The sequence below is a fragment of the Antedon bifida genome, chromosome 5 (genome assembly GCF_963402885.1).
Source record: "Antedon bifida chromosome 5, ecAntBifi1.1, whole genome shotgun sequence".
Taxonomy (NCBI): Eukaryota; Metazoa; Echinodermata; class Crinoidea; order Comatulida; family Antedonidae; genus Antedon; species Antedon bifida.
In genome coordinates, this window is record NC_136230.1 from 1,630,198 (window position 1) to 1,649,052 (window position 18,855).

An 18,855-nucleotide genomic window follows, 5' to 3' on the forward strand; every position below is an offset into this window, starting at 1 on the left:
TAAATATAAATTTATGTAAGTAAATTAAATTTTATAAACTTTTAAAATCTTGTTTTCTTAATTAATACATCGTAAATCGCATACATTTGAAGAAGTTGCCGTAATCGTAAACATGAAGTAGGTTTAGCGTCGTAATATTGATAATTATTACATCAATTAAAGTAGAAAAATTATATTTTAAATAATAATAATAATCAATGTATATCATAGTACGGTTTCTAACACTACATAATGTTGTTATGTTACAAAAATAACCATATTTTCTAGTTAGTTAGTGCTAGGCCTACCGTTTCGTGAACATCGTCCCAGCGACAACAAACTAGGCAGGACCGAAGGCTGTACGCCGCGACAATACTGCATGTACAGTGGTTAAAGCCTAAGGGACTAAGCCTAGCAAGTTAGGTCCCCTGATAGACTTTTAGCCTATACTGTAGGTAGTATCGGATAACTAGGCCTAGCTAGGCTAGACCGAGGCTTATTGATAATAATTAGAACTTAAATTAAAAGGCTACAATACATTTTAGCTATTAATAATATTATTCCGTCTTGTCTAAATAAGGCTAGTAAAATATATTAATTTGTATTTTTTACAGTCCTTTGACAAATATTAAGAACATTAATAAGTTGAACGAGTTGGAGGCTGAGTATGGCATTTCTTCTAAGCAGTCTTGGCACCAGCAGTACAAGGACAGTGCTTATATCTACATTGGAGGGCTTCCTTTCGATCTGACAGAGGGAGACGTGCTATGCATATTCTCGCAGTAAGTCCCAACACATTTCCTACTTTGTGTAATTTGAACTCAAAATAGTCATTTTAAATTGAATATGTGACATATAGGCCTAAATCATATTTTTTTTTGTAGGAATTGATAATACAGCACTTACAAAACAATTACATCTATTATAATATAGAACAATTTGCAGCCGGAGTGATAAATTAAAAATACTATGTTTTTTTTTATAGATATGGTGAAATTGTCAACATAAACCTTGTTAGAGATAAGAAAACAGGAAAATCACAAGGGTTTTGCTTCATTGCATATGAGGACCAGCGCAGCACAATACTTGCAGTCGACAATCTAAACGGTTTCAAGGTATCCAACCATCACACTATATCAAATACATCCAAAGGCAAATTGGCTGGATCTCAATGGAGATACAAAATAAAATAAGCACTGAAAAAATGACAATTCTGTGGGTATCAGTGGCTGGATCTCAATGGAGATACAAAATAAAATAAGCACTGAAAAAATGACAATTCTGTGGGTATCAGTGGCTGGATCTCAATGGAGATACAAAATAAAATAAGCACTGAAAAAATGACAATTCTGTGGGTATCAGTGGCTCAATCTCAATGGAGATACAAAATATAATAATTATTTTTGTATTTATATATATTTTTATAAACATCGTTTTAGGCTTTAATTATTTTAATTATGTGTATGTATCATTCTTTGAATTATGTGGAATTTCCCAGGCGTAATGGAATGTTTTTTGTACTTCTAGATTTTAGGTCGAACTATCAGAGTTGATCACGTTAATGAGTATCGTGCCCCGAAGGAGAACGATAACGATGGTGAGGAGTTACAAAAGTTACACAAAGAAGGATGTGCTCCTAAAATGCCATCTCCAGTAAAATTTGACGAGGAAGAATTATTACTGCCTTTTAAAAAAATAAAGAAAGGTACATTGTAGTATTTACTTTACTAAAACTCTGTCTACACTATCAAACTAGTTTGACAAAACAAGTGTGATGTGCCCAAATATGGTAGTGATATGCTTAAATATGGTGGTGATATGCTTAAATATGGTAGTGATATGACATCATCATGTCCATGTTTGATTGTGTAGACAGAGCTTTAATTAATACTAAAAGTAATGAATATTAATGTATATACTACTAGTATTTTCTTTTGTTGAGAATTTCACTGCATAATCTGATTTGTTTAATTCATATCGATAACATTTTTTCCAGAAAAATTAAAGAAATCAAAGAAGGTAAAAAAGAAGAAAAAAAAGAAAAAAGTTCTGGAAGCAGTGAGGACAGCGAAGAGGAACAACAACGAGTGAAGGTAAAACAGGAAAAATATGATCCAGGTTACGACCGCCAAGAATATAACCAACGATCTAACCAACGACAAATTAAAAGTGAACACAATGAAAGACAATCGGATGTTAGATATAATGATGATGAGCGTAAAGATGACATGAAGAGAAGAAAAGGTGGATACTCGGTAAATGGCGGTAATCAAGATTATGATAGATGTTCTAGAGAACATGACAGACGAGAAAAGAATGACCGAGGTCAAGATGAATGGAACGATAGAGAAAGAAGAGACACCGAGGGAAGAAATAGAAAAGAAAAATATAGAGAACAAGATAGAGTAAGGGAAGGAAGAAGAGAAAGACATAATGAAAGGGATGATCAGTATAGTAACAGAAGAGAGAGGTCGAGAAGTCCTTACATGAGAAAGAATCATGATTCTCACAAGTACTCAAGGAGGTAACAATGTCTTGTGCTAGCAGCACTATGCTATAAGGGAGCAGAATGCTGTAGCTTACGGCAGACTGTACTTGGACATACAGGAGTATGAGTAGAGTGCTTGGGTATAATATCTTTGTTGTTAAGCCTAACGGCTATGCTATGAGCACCCACGGGCCCCTGAGCCGAGCCCAGAGAAAAAAACAAGCATTCAAATATGTTGAAAAGGGCTAAAAACGCCTGAGGCCTCCACTCCACTTAAGGTTCTTAAACCAGGGGCCTCAGGCCTCTAAGTTACGCCACTGGCAGCCAGTCTGTGCCTCTGAATACCATGCTTTATAGAACTGTACTATATACAATTATTGTAAATGTAAATAAATTTTGAACATGGTTCATAAACAAATATATGTGGTTTTCATGTTTAATTTATTATTTATATTAATAGTAAGTTAAAAAATATACACAGCAATTATTTACATTTATTATCTCAGATATACAAGACTTTAAAGAATACCATTATTTGTACATGAAATCCTTTACAAGCAACTTTAAAATTGAATTATTAAACATTTTCTTCCCCAAGTTTTCTAAAGAAATCAGATTTCCTCATAACCATTGATTTAATAGCCGTAAACTTTACCATTATATAATATTAAATTGAAATACTTTTAACATTTGAAATACTGTAGCAAAGCCTCCTTGAATGAATACAGAAAACATATAACAATATTCTATTGCTTCTTGTTCCTTTCCCAAAATAAGGTCCTGCCCTGAATAAGGGTGTCATAAAGTTCTATTGTAATTTCAACTGCTGATTTCACACAACCTTATTCATAGGATCCAAGGGGTTCCAGCCCCCCTCCCCGCCCCATATATTTCGAATTTCAGATATCAAAATGCAAAAGAAATGAGGTTCAGCACTTCTTTTTTAGGCCCTGTCCCACTACCTATCCAATATCCTGAAATCCCCACTGTTAATTTTCAAACTTTAAGCAGGAGAGTAGAATCTTGCTTCACACTGATCATTCACAAATTCTGTTCTTTTTCTCGGCATACGTTTCAGCAGCGTTTTAAAGAATACGTCCGATTTATCTTCAAACCAGCATAATTTATTCACAATCAACAGCAGTCGTTCTAATTGTTTGAATTCTTTCAATCGATTTTTTGACAAGTTTTGAAAACAAATCGGGACAATTTTATGACCTTTGCCCAAATCGATCATATTTTGAAATGCAACTTCAAACTCGTAGTTACAGTATGAACTGTTGATAAATTCTGGAGACAAAATGAGAATGGTTCGATGACTTGCCTCCACCGCTGCTGTGCTGTCATGGAAACGTTCTGAAACAAAATTATTGTATTTAGATTCTACTGTATAGCATAGTGGCCAAATCTAGCATAATTTTTACTCATCTGGCATCTAGTAAAAAAAAATCTAGCCAATTATCAAATCTAGCATAATTTGGCCAAAAACATTATAACCCTTTTCCCCCCTTTACATACAACATATTCATATACCACCCTCTGATACAATATTTTTGTGACATTTTGTCCATAATTGTGCGTAGTAACTTGGTTCTGCCACCTACCATAATTTTGTTTACATCATTGCCCACCCTGCTGTATTGGGTACTGTATGTTTAACTTATTTATACTGTATAATTTGGCATCATAGGCACATTCTGTGATACAGTGTAACATATGTATCACATGTGACACCTGTGTAATATGCCTTTTCTAAATCTTAACATAATACAGGCACAACATGTGATACATATTTGACACTGTATGTGGCGATACAGTACAAAGAATATAGTGATATTTTGGTGAAGATGCTTGCTTCTGCTATCTTTTTTCTGTTTAGCAATGCATATAAAAGTTCAATAAGAAAGTATTTCAATGCGAAAGAAGCAATGACATGTTTAGGAAAGTTTTCACGGGGTCAAACTTTTGATTGAATACTGACCTCCACCGGGTAAGAAGTTGATATCCCGAATGCAGACGGAAAAGTTGTGCTTGTTGAAAAACGGCAGTAGTGAATTAATAACAAATTTGACATCATCATCTGCCTCACTGTAGGCAATAAAGGCATCATACTGTTTGCTTTCTGTTAAAAAAAAACAACTTGTTTTTAATCCTGTTGGAAATTAGAAAATCTTAAAATAAACATTTATGCTGGGAAACTTAACTTAGGCTGGTCTTCAATGAACACGAAGCACTCCCAGCCACTGGGGAAATTACCCAGGCCCAAACTCCCCCACTCCGATAATTTCAATAACATACAACAAATTACCAGCATCGTCTTTCAGAGGTCAACTGTTTGATTTCCCAGGACCAACCTGGCCCACCCCGATGAATGTGGTAACATACAACAATTTACCAGCATCATCTTTCAGAGGTCGGCTGTTGGATTACCCAGGACTAACCTGGCCCACCCCGATGAATGTGGTAACGTACAACAACTTACCAGCATCATCTTTTAGAGGTCGACTGTTGGATTACCCAGGACTAACCTGGCCCACCCCGATGAATGTAGTAACGTACAACAACTTACCAGCATCATCTTTTAGAGGTCGGCTGTTGGAGTAGAGCAAGGTGATCGTGATATTGTATCGCTTATAAATCCAAAGAAGTATTATAAGAGTAATCAAGGCGCAGCTAACAATGATCGATATAATCACAACTAAATATATATCTTTGCAACATGGTTCTAAGAAAAAAAACAAAAAGTAAAATATTATTATTTCTATTTATTAAATTTTCTTCCATGATGAAGGTGACACAAAATAGTCTGGGTTCCAGACGGAGTTTTAACTTAAATATTTGACTTGAATATTAGTAAAAAGATAAATATTTTGGCACATACATATACTTGTATTTCAGACAAAAATAATAAATACAGACTTGGGGCAAGTCTAGAGGCCCACAAACAAGAACGTTACATACACGAAAAAAGAAAATAAGGCCTACAGTATAATGATGTTTATAAAAATATATATAAATACAAAAATAAGCATTACAAAATATAAATAAACAATAATAACAGTAAAGTATAGGAATGGAGTTGTAGCTTATTGGTTAAAACTGATTGACTACCAATTCCATAATTCAGGGTTGAACTCAAATGGTATCATTTATTCTCAAATCAAAAAGTGTATACAGTATAATTATGTAATTCTTTTTAGAAAACAAAAAAATTTGCAAAACTAACCTGCTTGACAGTTTTGCTGTCCTGCTCGGACAGCTTCTTTAGAAGAAATGACAAATATGTCTTTAAACAGATTGACCTCTAGAGGGCCAATTCTGACTAAGGACAGGGTCATACACGTGACTGAGTTGGTGGGCGAAACTTTCAAGCAAGTTAGTTTCGCTAATTTTTGGGTTTTTAGAAAAGAATTACTAATTCATGTATGTAAACCTGTCATATTCTAACTCACCACTTTTTTTTTCTTCAATTACGAAAACATTGCATTCATTAGTTTTGTTTTCTTTCTTATTTAAAGTGACTACTCTCACTCTTGCAGTGTAGTTCTGTGACTGTGTTATATTCAGCTTCAATACTGTATTGACAGTTGTTAAAACTCCTTGGTTTTTCTCTTTCCTGTAGAAAAAAAACAATGTTTGATCAATTAATAACTCTTCTTTTATTCTATTTGTTTTACCATGCACTTACAGTCCAATGTTCAAAATGAATTACAAGGTCTAAAACTATTAAACACTTACCACTGAACTGTTTTAGTTTAAACTAACAATAAGATAATGGATTATTGGTGAGAATTGTTTTAAAACATTTTTTCTAATGTACGAAAAAAAAAATCGCAGGTGGGCCTTTTTCATGGTAGAAATAAATGTAGTAAATAATAATAAAATCTTTATTTTTGTAACGGAAAAAATTCATTCATATGTATTGTAATAATAATTTAAATCAATATTAAAACAAAAAAAACACATTTTTGTTAGAAAATTACACATTGTCTTTTTAGGGTATTGTTTTCATGGTATGTTCTTTCTTTCTTTCTTCTTTTTTTATATTTTGTATTTGGCTAGGTAAAGGTTGTTTTCTTTAGCTATTTTTTGTATTGTTCAGAAGGAATGCAGACAGTAGGCTTAGCCCGTGTTGAAATAATTCACAGTAAGTGCATGAATACAGTATACTAAACAAAGACACACTGTATTATATAACAAAGACTGTTTACCTTTGACTGCAATGAGACTCAACAATAAAGTTGTTGCCGGTCTCAATTGGTTTTGTAGTGTCATTTTTTACAAACCACTCTGTGGTAATGCTCTCTAAATGTGAAGAAATTGTAAAATTGCAGCATAATGTAGCTTCTTCCGACCTTTGACCTCTGACCTCTTTTGGGCAGTCGTCCTGGATAAGATTCAATTCAGGGTAACTACTACTTGCAGCTGTAAAAAAATCAAATACACAAATGTGTTAATCTCTTATTTGGAAACAATATGTTTAGGGAAAACCAATCTGGTGAGACCTTATTTACTGAGTACCCATTTTTCGCGCTGCTCCTTTAGGCAGTTATATTCAAGAGAACCGACGTATTAGGAAACAGTTACCATGTGGTAGCTTCTAGTTTACTATGACTGAAAAATGAGTATTTGGAAACTCAGACTGAACATGCGCATGCCCCAAAGCACATCTTGGAAAAAAGAGTCTATGAAAACATTTGCTAATAAATATTGAGATGCATGTAGAGATGGTAGTGGTAGTCATCTTGAGATGAGCGGCGTTTTTTGTAAGAAATATTTCTTGTTTACTATACCTCTGATTTCCAACTTTTGCTGAAATGGAACCTCTCCATTAGCCCTACAGATGTATGATCCATTTAGTGAATTTTTTGATTCACTTATTTTCAAAATCTTTCCATCATCGGTGAAGCTAAAATAGTGGTCATTAATATAAATTTTATATACTTCAGTAGCGTCAGATGTGTAATTATGAATAGCCGTCCCATTGTAACCAATCAGACTTTCAGATGAAATTATTTCTTTGTACCAGTAGATGCTTTGTGTTGTGTTTATGCAGCAGTATAATTCAACACTACTAGCAAATTCAACAGCAGTAATACAATTGGTCATAACATTTTCATCTACAGGAAAAAAAAAGTTTTTTATTAAGTTGCATTACAAAACTTTAAAGCTGGGTCACCACTTGGATGCAACACAATGACTTAAGCACATCGCAAGGGACTTAAGTACTTTACCACAACACAAGGGAGTTACGCACAACGCAAGGGAGTTAAGCAAAACGCAAAAGAGTTAAGCACAATGCAAGGGAGTTAAGCACAACGCAAGGGAGTTAAGCACAACGCAAGGGAGTTAAGCACAACGCAAGGGAGTTAAGCACAACGCAAGGGAGTTAAGCACAATGTAAAGTGAGTTAACCAATCACAAACGACAGGTTGTATCATAGGGTTTTATTAAGAATGAAAAAATGATATAAACATAAATTTCTAATCATGTGTATATAAAAGATAGAATATACAGATATAAAATTTAGATGACAAAATAATTTTATATCTTTATTATACTATATTTCAGTTTCTGAAAACAATTTTTTTACCTTGGCAATTGCAGGTTGGAAAGTACGTCACTTCGTCGCATGAATACGCATCGATTCTAACTTGAAAAAGTACAAGTACAACTATAAAAGCTTGATGTATCCACTTATCATACACATTCATTCTACATTGCTTTTGAAAAAAAAGACAAGGAAATCATGTAATATTGGTGGTAATTAAGTCATCGTAAGCGACTTCAAATTACCAATTAACGATGTACCTACCAGATGTTGTGATGTCATCTCAGTTGTAGATCTATCATATTTAATATCCTATGCTATATCCTGCTATGCTTTATCTGTATACAGTTCACCTGAAAAATATAAGAATATTGTTCACTGATCCCCTGCTAAAATATACACACATTCCGAATTACATAACCCCTGAAACCCCTGAATCCAGACCGTGATTGGATGATAATACATCACCTGATTCCTATGTTGAAGTCTTTTGTGTTCATTTTTTATAGTCTTTTCTGTTGTATATCAATATTTACCTTACTTCTACATGATTATACAAGTTAAAATGTGTTTTATCTGTGTCAACCTATTCCCATCAAATATGATAACAAATATCTGAATTTTAAAGCTCTTTATACTCAATCTATATTTAGAATGTTATTATTGTAATAATTATTATTTTCTGTCGGTAAACAAAGAATCACAATATTTGGGGTCATCAAATTTCTAAGGGAAAGTAGGTTCATCTCTCCCTAGTCTGAAAGTGTGTTCACATAATATAAAATACAATAGGAGCTATTTAAAGCACATCACCTAGATTACACCTCATTTATACGTCAATTGTCATGCTTCAATAAAATATTACAATTGAATTTGTGACCAGTATAAAAACAAAGTTTCAATATGATACAATTTATTCAACTACGGTTTAATCATTCAGTCAATTCATTTATTTTTCATAATACAAAATAAAAAAAAAAGTAGATCAAAACTTGGAGATTAAAATGAAATAGTATAACATGGAAGGATGTCTTTATAGGACAAAATGTCACAAAGGCCAGCGGCAAAACACAATGCATTTTAATATTGGATATTAATAAAAATAAAAAAAATTTATAATTAATAGTAATAAATAAATTCTTATTATTAGTAACATTACTAAAAAAAAATTATAATAGACAACAAAATAAACGGTCTGTTAGCCAGATCAAAATTATCCAGACAAAATATTTTTTGTTACAAAGCAGTTTTTTTTTGTTCCATTTCAGGGGACATTTCCCTGATATTTAATGGCTCAAACAAAAAACCACAAATGGATACAGAATTGTTAAATATCCTATTGCCTTTATTATGCTATATTGAAACTCACAAAAAATTCATTTATTTCATTTTTTAAAAAATTTAATAAATTAAAATACCTTTACTGTACTTACATTTACATACAGACTTCAAAGCAAACATGGTAAAATAATAATAAAAACCCAAAATATTCCAACATCTTATTAAAAGCTAAATATAGCAGTGAGTGACGCTTAGTCAGTTTGTTTTTACCCAGACAATATTATTAAAAAGAGTTGTTACTTAACAGGAACTCGTAGAGTGTCCTGTAATTGTGTACAGGATACAGGATACAGACCTTAACACACTCTTAAATTTTAACAAAGGAAAAACCATTTTAATAATCTAGATAAATTTGGTGGTCAAAGACCATTCAATGGATTGGTAAATCAGTGCCTGGTAACAACATTTCCATTACAATACAACTCAAATGTCCCACAACCCCACTCTCCCTCCTCCATAAAAATCCCTTTCAAACTTGGATATATGGGGCATGCTCCAGGAAAACCCTGAAACAAATGGAAAAGTATAAAAAAGGAAGAGGAGTTTATTATAGTTTAAAAATCAGTGTACAGTACTTGCTGAATGACACATGTGGTTTTATAGAAAGACTAGTCCAAGGACATAGCTGCTGCAGAATGGCATCTCACCTACTCACTCTGTATCTACCCACACACAAAATGGTACAGTCAGTGGAAAATATCACGTTCTATGAATATGAGAGGCCACACGTACTACCCTAACTACACATACTTTTTAAAACAACATAAAATAAAGTCAGCCTAGGCTACATCAATATAGCATTTATAAACAAATTCAGAAAATGTATACTACCTTTACATCATTCAACATACAGTGTAGAAGGAGATCTGATATCACATTATCAGTGTGATTTTAAAAACATTACACAACTTAATAATATCAGTAGCAGGATATAGGCCTACACAAAGCATCAGCCACAACACTGTCGAATACTCAGTCAACCGTAAAAAAACAAATTAAAGATGAATTAAATTATTATCTCTCGATGACTCAGGTGTTGAGGGCACTATTCACAAAATTTATTTTACGATGGTGTACAGAAATTTAAAAAAAAAATTAAATAATAATTTTTAAATAATTACCTGGTGATAAACAAGAGAATAAGAAAAATATTAATAGAAGAAAAACTAATTATGAATTTTTATAATCAATAAATTGGCATAATTATCGACATTATTGATCTATTTTTACAAAAATTGAAATTATAGACGAAATAAAAAAAACTTCCTATTTGTACTGGGATCAAAATGACACGAGTTAATATACTAAGCAATTGAAAATGAAAAAAAAACAAACAAACAAAGATGCCATCTTTCGCCAAACTTAATATCACATAATGATATTGTTAATAATAATATTATTAATACTATAGTATTAATATTAACAAATAAATTACGAAATTCTTTTCTCTCATCTGCTGAGGTTTTTTAATGCAAATTTTGTAAGGTGAACATAATATTTTTATCCAATTTTTATACTTTTTACACTACTGTTTTCTAACCATTATGATATTTTTAGTTCTTGCTTTTATGAAATGTTTATATTTGTTGCATTTGTATTTTACCCTTTTTAGTGTCGTATTGTCTGTGTCTTAACCATTTTATCATATCATTATTATTATTACGTGACAAGCAAAATTAAGTCAATTTTCGAATTTAATTAGTTTTTATTATCCTACTCTATACTTGCTGTACTTGTAAGTATACTTTATCAATTTTTTAATGATTATTTACTTCTGTATACTGAATTTGTGTTGAAAAAAAAACAAACGACAACATTAATCGTATTTACACGATCAAATTATGTAAATTAATGCAAAGTCCATCGTGATCATATCGACAAACTAGCTGATTGGTCTGAAAGTACACGTGATCATATCGACAAACTAGCTAATTGGTCTGAAAGTACACGTAATCATATTGACAAACTAGCTGATTGGTCTGAAAGTAGGCCTACACGTGATCATATCGACAAACTAGCTGATTGATCTGAAAGTAAACGTGATCATATCGACAAACTAGCTGATTGGTCTGAAAGTACACATGATCATATCGACAAACTAGCTGATTGATCTGAAAGTACACATGAAACTAGCTGATTGGTTTGAAAGTACACGTGATCATATCGACAAACTAGCTGATTGGTCTGAAAGTACACGTGATCATATCGACAAACTAGATGATTGGTCTGAAAGTACACATGATCATATCGACAAACTAGCTGATTGGTCTGAAAGTACACGTGATCATATCGACAAACTAGATGATTGGTCTGAAAGTACAGAAATCTCCCGATAGAAACTTCTACTAGGATTGTAGAACCTATCAAAGATGCTGGTACTAGATTTAGAGTTCAATTCTCTGTTATTGTTTCTGGCGCTGCTGTCTGTGAAACTCCGACGATTTAAAGGCGCCATTCTTGAAAAAAGTTTCTTTTCAAAGTTTTCAATATTGTCTGGCGTCCATTTTAACCTTCTCACTGCTACTAAGACCCGCTTCAGGTGTTTCGATTTGTTTAAGTTGTTCTTAGAAATGTCTTTGAAAATAACTGGTATAATTTTTGAACATCTACCGCGTAGATTCTTCATGTCTCGGAGGGCGGCGTCCAGTTCGTAGCGGCAATGAGCGTTGCTAATGTAGTCTGGTGACAGGACTAAAATGCACCGCCTGCTCCTAAATACCGCGGCAATCCCGTCATCAAAACGAACTGAAAAAAAAGCACAGGTTATTAAATAATTTTATTTTCATCTGATTCTTTGTCAATCATCTAAAGTAAAGGTAATTAATACCTTATCCCGCCTGCGATTGGGAAACTTATTTATCGCAATTATACAACATACAAATAGTCTATTAATAACAAAATTATGTACAAATCTTTAAAAAAATATGTATTCAAGTATTATACGTTTAAGTTCAAGTTAAAATGCTTAAAGCCTTGTCTACACTATAAAACTTTATGTGACAAAAAATCTGATACCCATATACGGACACAATGATATCACTACCATATTTGAGCACATCACACTTTTTTTGTCAAACTAGTTTGTAGTGTAGACAGAGCGTAATCGGCCTAATATAATGTAGCTTCAATTCCGTGATAGGCCTACATCGTCTCATTGTCAGCGGCGCTCAAAGCCTAAAAGTATTCCATGTCGCCTGTATCACATGGACGATATTGTATTGCTATTCTGGAGATACAGTAGGTCTACTGAGAATTGGATAATCGTAATCGTTATAAGCCAGTCAGTAATAAAATAAATTGTATTAAACATACTTCCTCCCCCCTGAAAATTGATAACATCTATACAAGTCGTGTAGTTGTGTCTTTCAAGCAGAGGGCATAGGACCTGAATAGCAAACATTCGATCTTCATCTGTGTTGCTATGTGAAATAAATACATCATACATATCTTCCTCTATAAGAAAGAAAACAATGGGTTTATTAGTCTTTTACGGTGATTAATATTGGTGGGGAAAAAACACTGTTTGGCACACATAGCGTGTCATACGTATATTTAGGCTGGGCAAGTATACTTAACAATGAGAAAAAATATGAAAAATATATCAAAATCAAAAGAATAAAAGCACGGCAAAGAAAACCTAGGACGCAAAGCAGATCGTAACGAATCACCAGCACATACGCGGAAGCTACCAATCATCACCGGCATCGTTGTCGTCGTCGTTGTGTTGGTCGTCGTCCTCGTCGTCTTTGTGTTCGTCGTCGTGTTCGTCGTCGTTGTGTTGGTCGTGTTCGTCGTCGTTGTGTTCGTCTTCGTCGTGTTCGTCGTCGTTGTGTTCGTCGTCGTCTCCGTCATCGTCTTTAACCTTTCATTACTACTAGTAATAGTAATTTTACCATGCGACGATGTGGATTATTCAAACTGTCGCTTGTCATGTGGTGAGCCCGCTTGCGTTGCGCTTGCGTCCAAGTAGAAACCAAGTCATAATGAACTTACCCATGTCATCATTGATAGGCCATAAATCACTAATTAGCAACCAGATAGTCATATGGTATCGTTTCCAAACATAAATGGATGCAAACATAGTCAACATGCCAACTACAAGCACGAAGCTCATTGCCATACTAACAGCAACTTTTACAAACTTCGACGGATCAACATCTGTAAACAAGAATTATATTATATATTATTAAAAACAAAACAAAACAAGAATTATACATTATTTTATTAGAACTTCATTTCGGACGTCAACAATCAAGTCCGTAGAACGCATCATTCATTTTCAAAAGTAGACAAGATTTTAACCTGTGTTTGGAAGGATTCTTATGGTACAGTTGCCACGACGTTCGTTTTGGTCAGAAAATGATGTTACAACGTATGTGCCGTATGTTTCCTTGGTAACATTATACACTGTCAGAAAAGCTGTAAGATTTGTGTCATCGTTGTTATTTTGTGTGCTGTAAATAAAAAGAAAATAAAAGTTGATTGAAAGATTTTATGCGAAGAAACACTGGTTTACACACCATGTTGTTCAATTTCCTTCCTCCGCCCGTCGAGGCCATACGCACACCGTCTTCTAAAGTACAGTAGGCTATACTCTCTGAAATAGACAGTTGCTGTAGACCCAGAAACCAATACGTCAAGATATTCTCAACATAAGCTTGGTTCCCAAAAACGCAACGCAAGGACGTAAACGCAACGCAAACGTGTTGACTACCGGTATACGACAAGTGACAGTGCGAATAATCCATCGCTTGTAATTGGTTTGCGTCTCTAGTGAGAACCAAGCAAGCGAATCGACCAATCATAAGCGACAGTTCGGATCCATCGCTTGTGATTGGTCAAATCACTTACATCATGTTAAGTCATTGTATTGCGTCTCTAATGGGAACCATGCTTTCGAGACGCAACGAAAGCGAATCGACCAATCACAAGCGACAATTCGGATGATCCATCACTTATGATTGGTCAAATCACTTACGTTGCGTCTTCAAGTGGGAATCTGAGAATTACCCATGGAGGAATTATTATATTCCTCTATGCATTACCTACTTCCTTCCTAAGGAAGTTACAACACCTGTATTTAACTGCAAACCTTACTTTTGATTATACCATGGAGTCTTACCTCCATGATTCTGTATAATTCATTTAAGACCTGAGACCCTAAGAACACAATAAACACGTCACAGTAGCCTACAAACGATATCGCATTCAGGTGGCATTACACAAAAAGAACCTCATATTCAAATTGAAATTCAGTACATCCAATATAATAATACCACCGCGTATATTTTGAATTGTTTAGAGGCGTATAAATTGGAAATTGATTGGTAATAAATATAACAATCACAAATATATACGCGTGAAATCAAAGGCGTGGTTTATGCACAATGTGAAGAGAACATTAGCAATTGCTTAAAATTGGTTGTCAATGTAAATACTGTACACGCGCGCGTACGCTTTCATGAGGTTACTGTATCTTTAAACATAATATTTATAATTTATACAATACTTACGATTTAAAGTAGGTTGTATACGCAACCAATGTCGTATATTCAAACTCCTTTTTAGTTTCTTCGGATTTGATTAGATGGATGAATTCTGTACCATTTATCGTTCTTTCCCATCGTATATCAAAATCCAGCGTCAATTGTGAGAATGTGCAGCAAATTGTTGTGTTGTCACCAATATTCGCATACACGTTAAGTTCACATTCGCCGTTAGCAAGTGTGAGGTTTGTAGATGATTGTAAATTATTTATAGCTAAATGGACGAAAGCACATTATTAAACTAAAGATAAGATAATCAAATTGAAAATTTACACGCGAAGCGACACGCGGCAAGCGTCAAATCGAAGCGGATTCACGCGTGAAGCCTTCACGAACGTAAGGACGTTGAACGAACGTTAAAGTTGAAAATCAACTGAAGTTCTGTCTACACTATCAAACTAGTTTGACAAAAATAGTGTGATATGCCCGAATATGGGAGTGATATGATTCAATATGGTATATGACATCATCATGTCCATATATGGGAACATTTTTTGTCACATACATTTTGATAGTGTAGACAAGGCTTTACGCCATACACGTCACATGCGTTGAAGTTATGGTTCGATTTGACGCTTAGTGACGCGTGTCGCTTCGTGTGTAAACTGTTCAGTGTGCATCGGTCTGTTACGGGTTATACGTCTGAATATACGTACATTTTCTATTGGTGTGCCTAATGCAAGCATGTGCGTCACCCGATCCTGCCGCTGTCATGCGATAGATTCTAATTGACTATTGAAAGTCAGTTAGAAACTACAGCATAAGAATGTGTACCCCAAGCAAAACCCTGGATCCGCCCTTACAGAAATACAGCTATTTTCTCGTAGGTCTACATTGTTCTGTTCAATATTGTTTTTTATTTGTATATATTCTCTACATAAATGGAAACATTTTTAATAGAATAAAAAAAATACAAACTTTGAATGACTTACGTTGTACTGTTACCTCTTGTTTGAAAGTCGCATTAACCGTGCCATTTCTTATAACACAAATATAAGTTCCCGTATGGTCTTTAACACTTTCTCTCACTTCCAGCACTTGTCCATTCTCTTTAAACGTAAAGGCGTGCTGGACACCACAATGATTGCAGCCATTAGGTATTGACCTTTGACCGATACGGGTTGATGGACTGATCACATCCTTGTACCATTCAATGGTATCGTACCATTGCGCACAACATTTGATAGAGAAGTACTTTCTAATTTCAACATATGTACTCTTCTGTGTTGCGTAGAAGGATAACTTGTTACCTTGAGAAATAGGAATCAATTTTATTTCACTAAAGGCCAGTTTACACAGACGACCGGTAACGGTACGCGGAAAAAAAACGCGTAGCTTGTCACACGTAGAATGTGTATTTATCCTGTGCGGAAATCGCCCGTCCGCTCCGCGTTGTGTGTAAATGGTCATAAGGAATAACATAGATTCTATATATTTATTACCGTTATATACCGCTCGTTAGTGTAAATTGGCCTTAACGGTATTTTTCTTCGTCATTGCACTCCTGTCTACTGTCATCAACAGCGAAGACTGACTGGGAGAGGGTTCATGGTGCCCTGTATACCTTTTGGCCTATTTAATTGTATATGTAGTATTATGGGGATATCATCTATGAGTGTGGAGTGACGTAATGACGCATTACATGAGAGCCACACATAAGTGTACGGCACTGCTGTAGCCATCTTCGTGATATCAGCCCCGTCGTCAAATTGGTTAATTTGGTTAAATAATGACCATCTGCAATTTGTTGAATTCGAACGTTATTGTCTCACTCGACGCCATTTTATTGTCAGGGCGATTGTTTCCACTTATCAATACCCGTCAACGATCAATGACGGCCCGTCACCATCACTGTAGGGCCGTGCTAATCGTTCATTGTCCACCCCATCGACGGAAACCCTATCATTTTCCACTATCAATAGTCACAGCAATGCTATATCCCAGTAAAGCTTTGTTCTCACTAACGCAAGGACGTAAGCGCAACGCAAGCGAGATGACCAATCACAAGCGCAGTTCGAATAATCCATCGCGTCATGATTGGTCAAATCAGGGAAGAATTTAAACAAATGTCACTCTTCCCTGGTCAAATCACTTGCGTTGCGCCAACCTACTTGCGTTGCGTCCTAGTGGGAACCAAGATTTAGTAAGTTACCTATTGGTGTTGTCCTATCGCAAACGTCATCTGTAACAACTGTTACTACTAAAACAACTAGCAACACAAACAGTACTTGAACATAGTTGCTATGATGACGTGCCGCCATTTTGATTCTAATAAATATAAAGAAACATAATTATGAATGTAAGCGTTTCGGTGTCATGTACATGCTTTTAATATAGGCTCACGCAAGTACGTAAATGTCATCTATTATGGTGTCCACTTTAAGTCATCGTGCCTAATTATTTATATGACGTGAATTCGAGCATATTGTTAATAAATCATGAATTCGTATACATAATGCACATGTTAATGTCACCAACAATTTACAACAGCAATTAATGTATTATCACAGACTAGAGGTGATAAAGGAAGGTTTCCCGCCCAAAAAACACCAACCACACATCACCCTCACTAAATGTTTTCTACTTTTATTTATTTATGAGTAGGCCTATATTACTATGAGTATTTTATAGGACCCTTTTTTCCAATATGCAGTTTGACATTAAAGCTTTATAAATTAGAAAGTGTTTTTTTTTAAAATTGATGTAAGATTTATTATGCCGCTTACAACTTTCCTTCAACGTGATGCTGAATGATCATGATTTACGATTTTGATTCTGATGATTTGAAATCAAAAGTGGTTAAACATTACTACATTACATACTACAGTATAGGCCTATAGATCAACTATGGAGATAGTAATTAGTTCCAAGCCGCGTATATATTATCGTTCAGTTTCATCTCCCTTCCTCGTACAGACGCCTTTGTTATATATTATATTAAATTCAATATTGTATAATAGATATCTTACCCTTAGTAGATAGGCCTAACTTCTTATATCCCGTCTATTGTACGATGTCAACCCCAGTTATGAACTGTGAACAGCGGAAGCCAATCCCATATTGCTAAGGTGGATAATACGAATCTGTACAACCAAGAACCGGTAAACACATTAAACTTTACACACACTATAATGAACAATAGGACTATTGAGATGTAAAAATACATATCCCTCATTCTAACTATAAAATACTGTAAATCGTCTGAATATTGAATAGATTGATACGATACTTTTAGTGAAAATACGACTGTACGACTTACCGTCAACCTTGTAATGTATTCACAACAACAAACCGTAATGACAACAGCATTCACATACACACATAATATACATTATTCAACGACTTGAGCCGCTACTTCCGCGGTTCTTCGAATTAACCGGTGTCGTGTCAAATCCCTTTGAACTTATCAGTTCTGAAAGTTAATGTGGCCCGGTTTTTAAACAGTTCCTCCGGAGTTTTAAATTGTAGTATTATTTGGTGAATTACAAAGCAGAACACTTGAAGCAAATAAACAATTAAAATTAAACAATTAAAAGTGTTTTCAAACAACGTGAAAGTGCAGAACAACCATTGAGAAATGTAAAAAAAAAACGTTTTTAAATGGATGGGCATTTTGTGTTCAAGATATGATTGCTGGCCACGAGTGTTAACACGGTAAACATGTAATAGAAATCATGTTGAATGTTCCTATGTAAATTTGTTATTTCAAAACGTTACAACATTCTTGTAAATTAATTTATAAGTATATTAATTTTGTTATAATGTACCTCAAATTTACATTTGTGAGATCAATTTTAATGTAGCGTTTTGTTTCTATTTCACACGACATTCGGTCTGTTTCACCGCTATTGAAACATAATGTGTAATGTATAGGACGATATCTTTGTTTAAGCTTAGTTCCCACTGGATGTAACGTAAGGAGGACGGACGTAAGCGCTACGCAAGTTATT

General features: G+C 34.3%; 4 protein-coding genes across 6 annotated transcripts in view; 1 reads left to right on the forward strand and 3 right to left on the reverse strand.

Moving 5' to 3' along the window:
* The window catches only part of LOC144843804 (SPRY domain-containing protein 7-like), a 171,084-nt gene that overhangs the window by 37,332 nt on the left and 114,897 nt on the right, over nucleotides 1-18,855 (reverse strand). Inside the window, exon 6 of one of the 2 annotated variants that reach the window (XR_013612289.1) lies at nucleotides 14,231-14,252. The exons of the other annotated variant lie outside the window; for it this stretch is intronic. The gene's annotated coding sequence lies outside the window, so the exon portion shown is untranslated. Of the gene's footprint in view, nucleotides 1-14,230; nucleotides 14,253-18,855 lie in introns of those variants that run through there. 2 annotated transcript variants of the gene reach the window in all.
* LOC144842508 (uncharacterized) lies at nucleotides 91-2,900 on the forward strand. Its single transcript, XM_078698957.1, has 5 exons — nucleotides 91-117; nucleotides 594-761; nucleotides 965-1,094; nucleotides 1,507-1,691; nucleotides 1,976-2,900. Exons 1-5 carry the CDS (start codon nucleotides 113-115, stop codon nucleotides 2,505-2,507), a joined length of 1,020 nt encoding a protein of 339 aa, XP_078555083.1. The 5' UTR covers nucleotides 91-112; the 3' UTR covers nucleotides 2,508-2,900.
* Nucleotides 2,948-10,381, reverse strand: LOC144842191 (uncharacterized). Of its 2 annotated transcripts, none has more exons than XM_078698591.1 (9): nucleotides 10,197-10,381; nucleotides 8,283-8,373; nucleotides 8,061-8,190; nucleotides 7,261-7,587; nucleotides 6,679-6,892; nucleotides 5,920-6,083; nucleotides 5,037-5,192; nucleotides 4,449-4,589; nucleotides 2,948-3,823 (listed from the first exon to the last, which is right to left on the reverse strand). In XM_078698591.1, the coding sequence occupies exons 2-9, from the start codon at nucleotides 8,298-8,300 to the stop codon at nucleotides 3,471-3,473; spliced, it is 1,503 nt and encodes a 500-aa protein (XP_078554717.1). In that variant the 5' UTR covers nucleotides 8,301-8,373; nucleotides 10,197-10,381; the 3' UTR covers nucleotides 2,948-3,470. The 2 variants fall into 2 exon arrangements, with proteins under 2 accessions (XP_078554717.1, XP_078554716.1); XM_078698590.1 differs by having other exon boundaries at nucleotides 8,283-8,371; nucleotides 10,191-10,381.
* On the reverse strand, nucleotides 10,935-18,232 carry LOC144843794 (uncharacterized). Its single transcript, XM_078700741.1, has 9 exons — nucleotides 18,165-18,232; nucleotides 17,875-17,988; nucleotides 17,058-17,173; nucleotides 15,838-16,155; nucleotides 14,873-15,119; nucleotides 13,662-13,813; nucleotides 13,353-13,517; nucleotides 12,672-12,812; nucleotides 10,935-12,104 (listed from the first exon to the last, which is right to left on the reverse strand). The coding sequence occupies exons 3-9, from the start codon at nucleotides 17,164-17,166 to the stop codon at nucleotides 11,644-11,646; spliced, it is 1,593 nt and encodes a 530-aa protein (XP_078556867.1). The 5' UTR covers nucleotides 17,167-17,173; nucleotides 17,875-17,988; nucleotides 18,165-18,232; the 3' UTR covers nucleotides 10,935-11,643.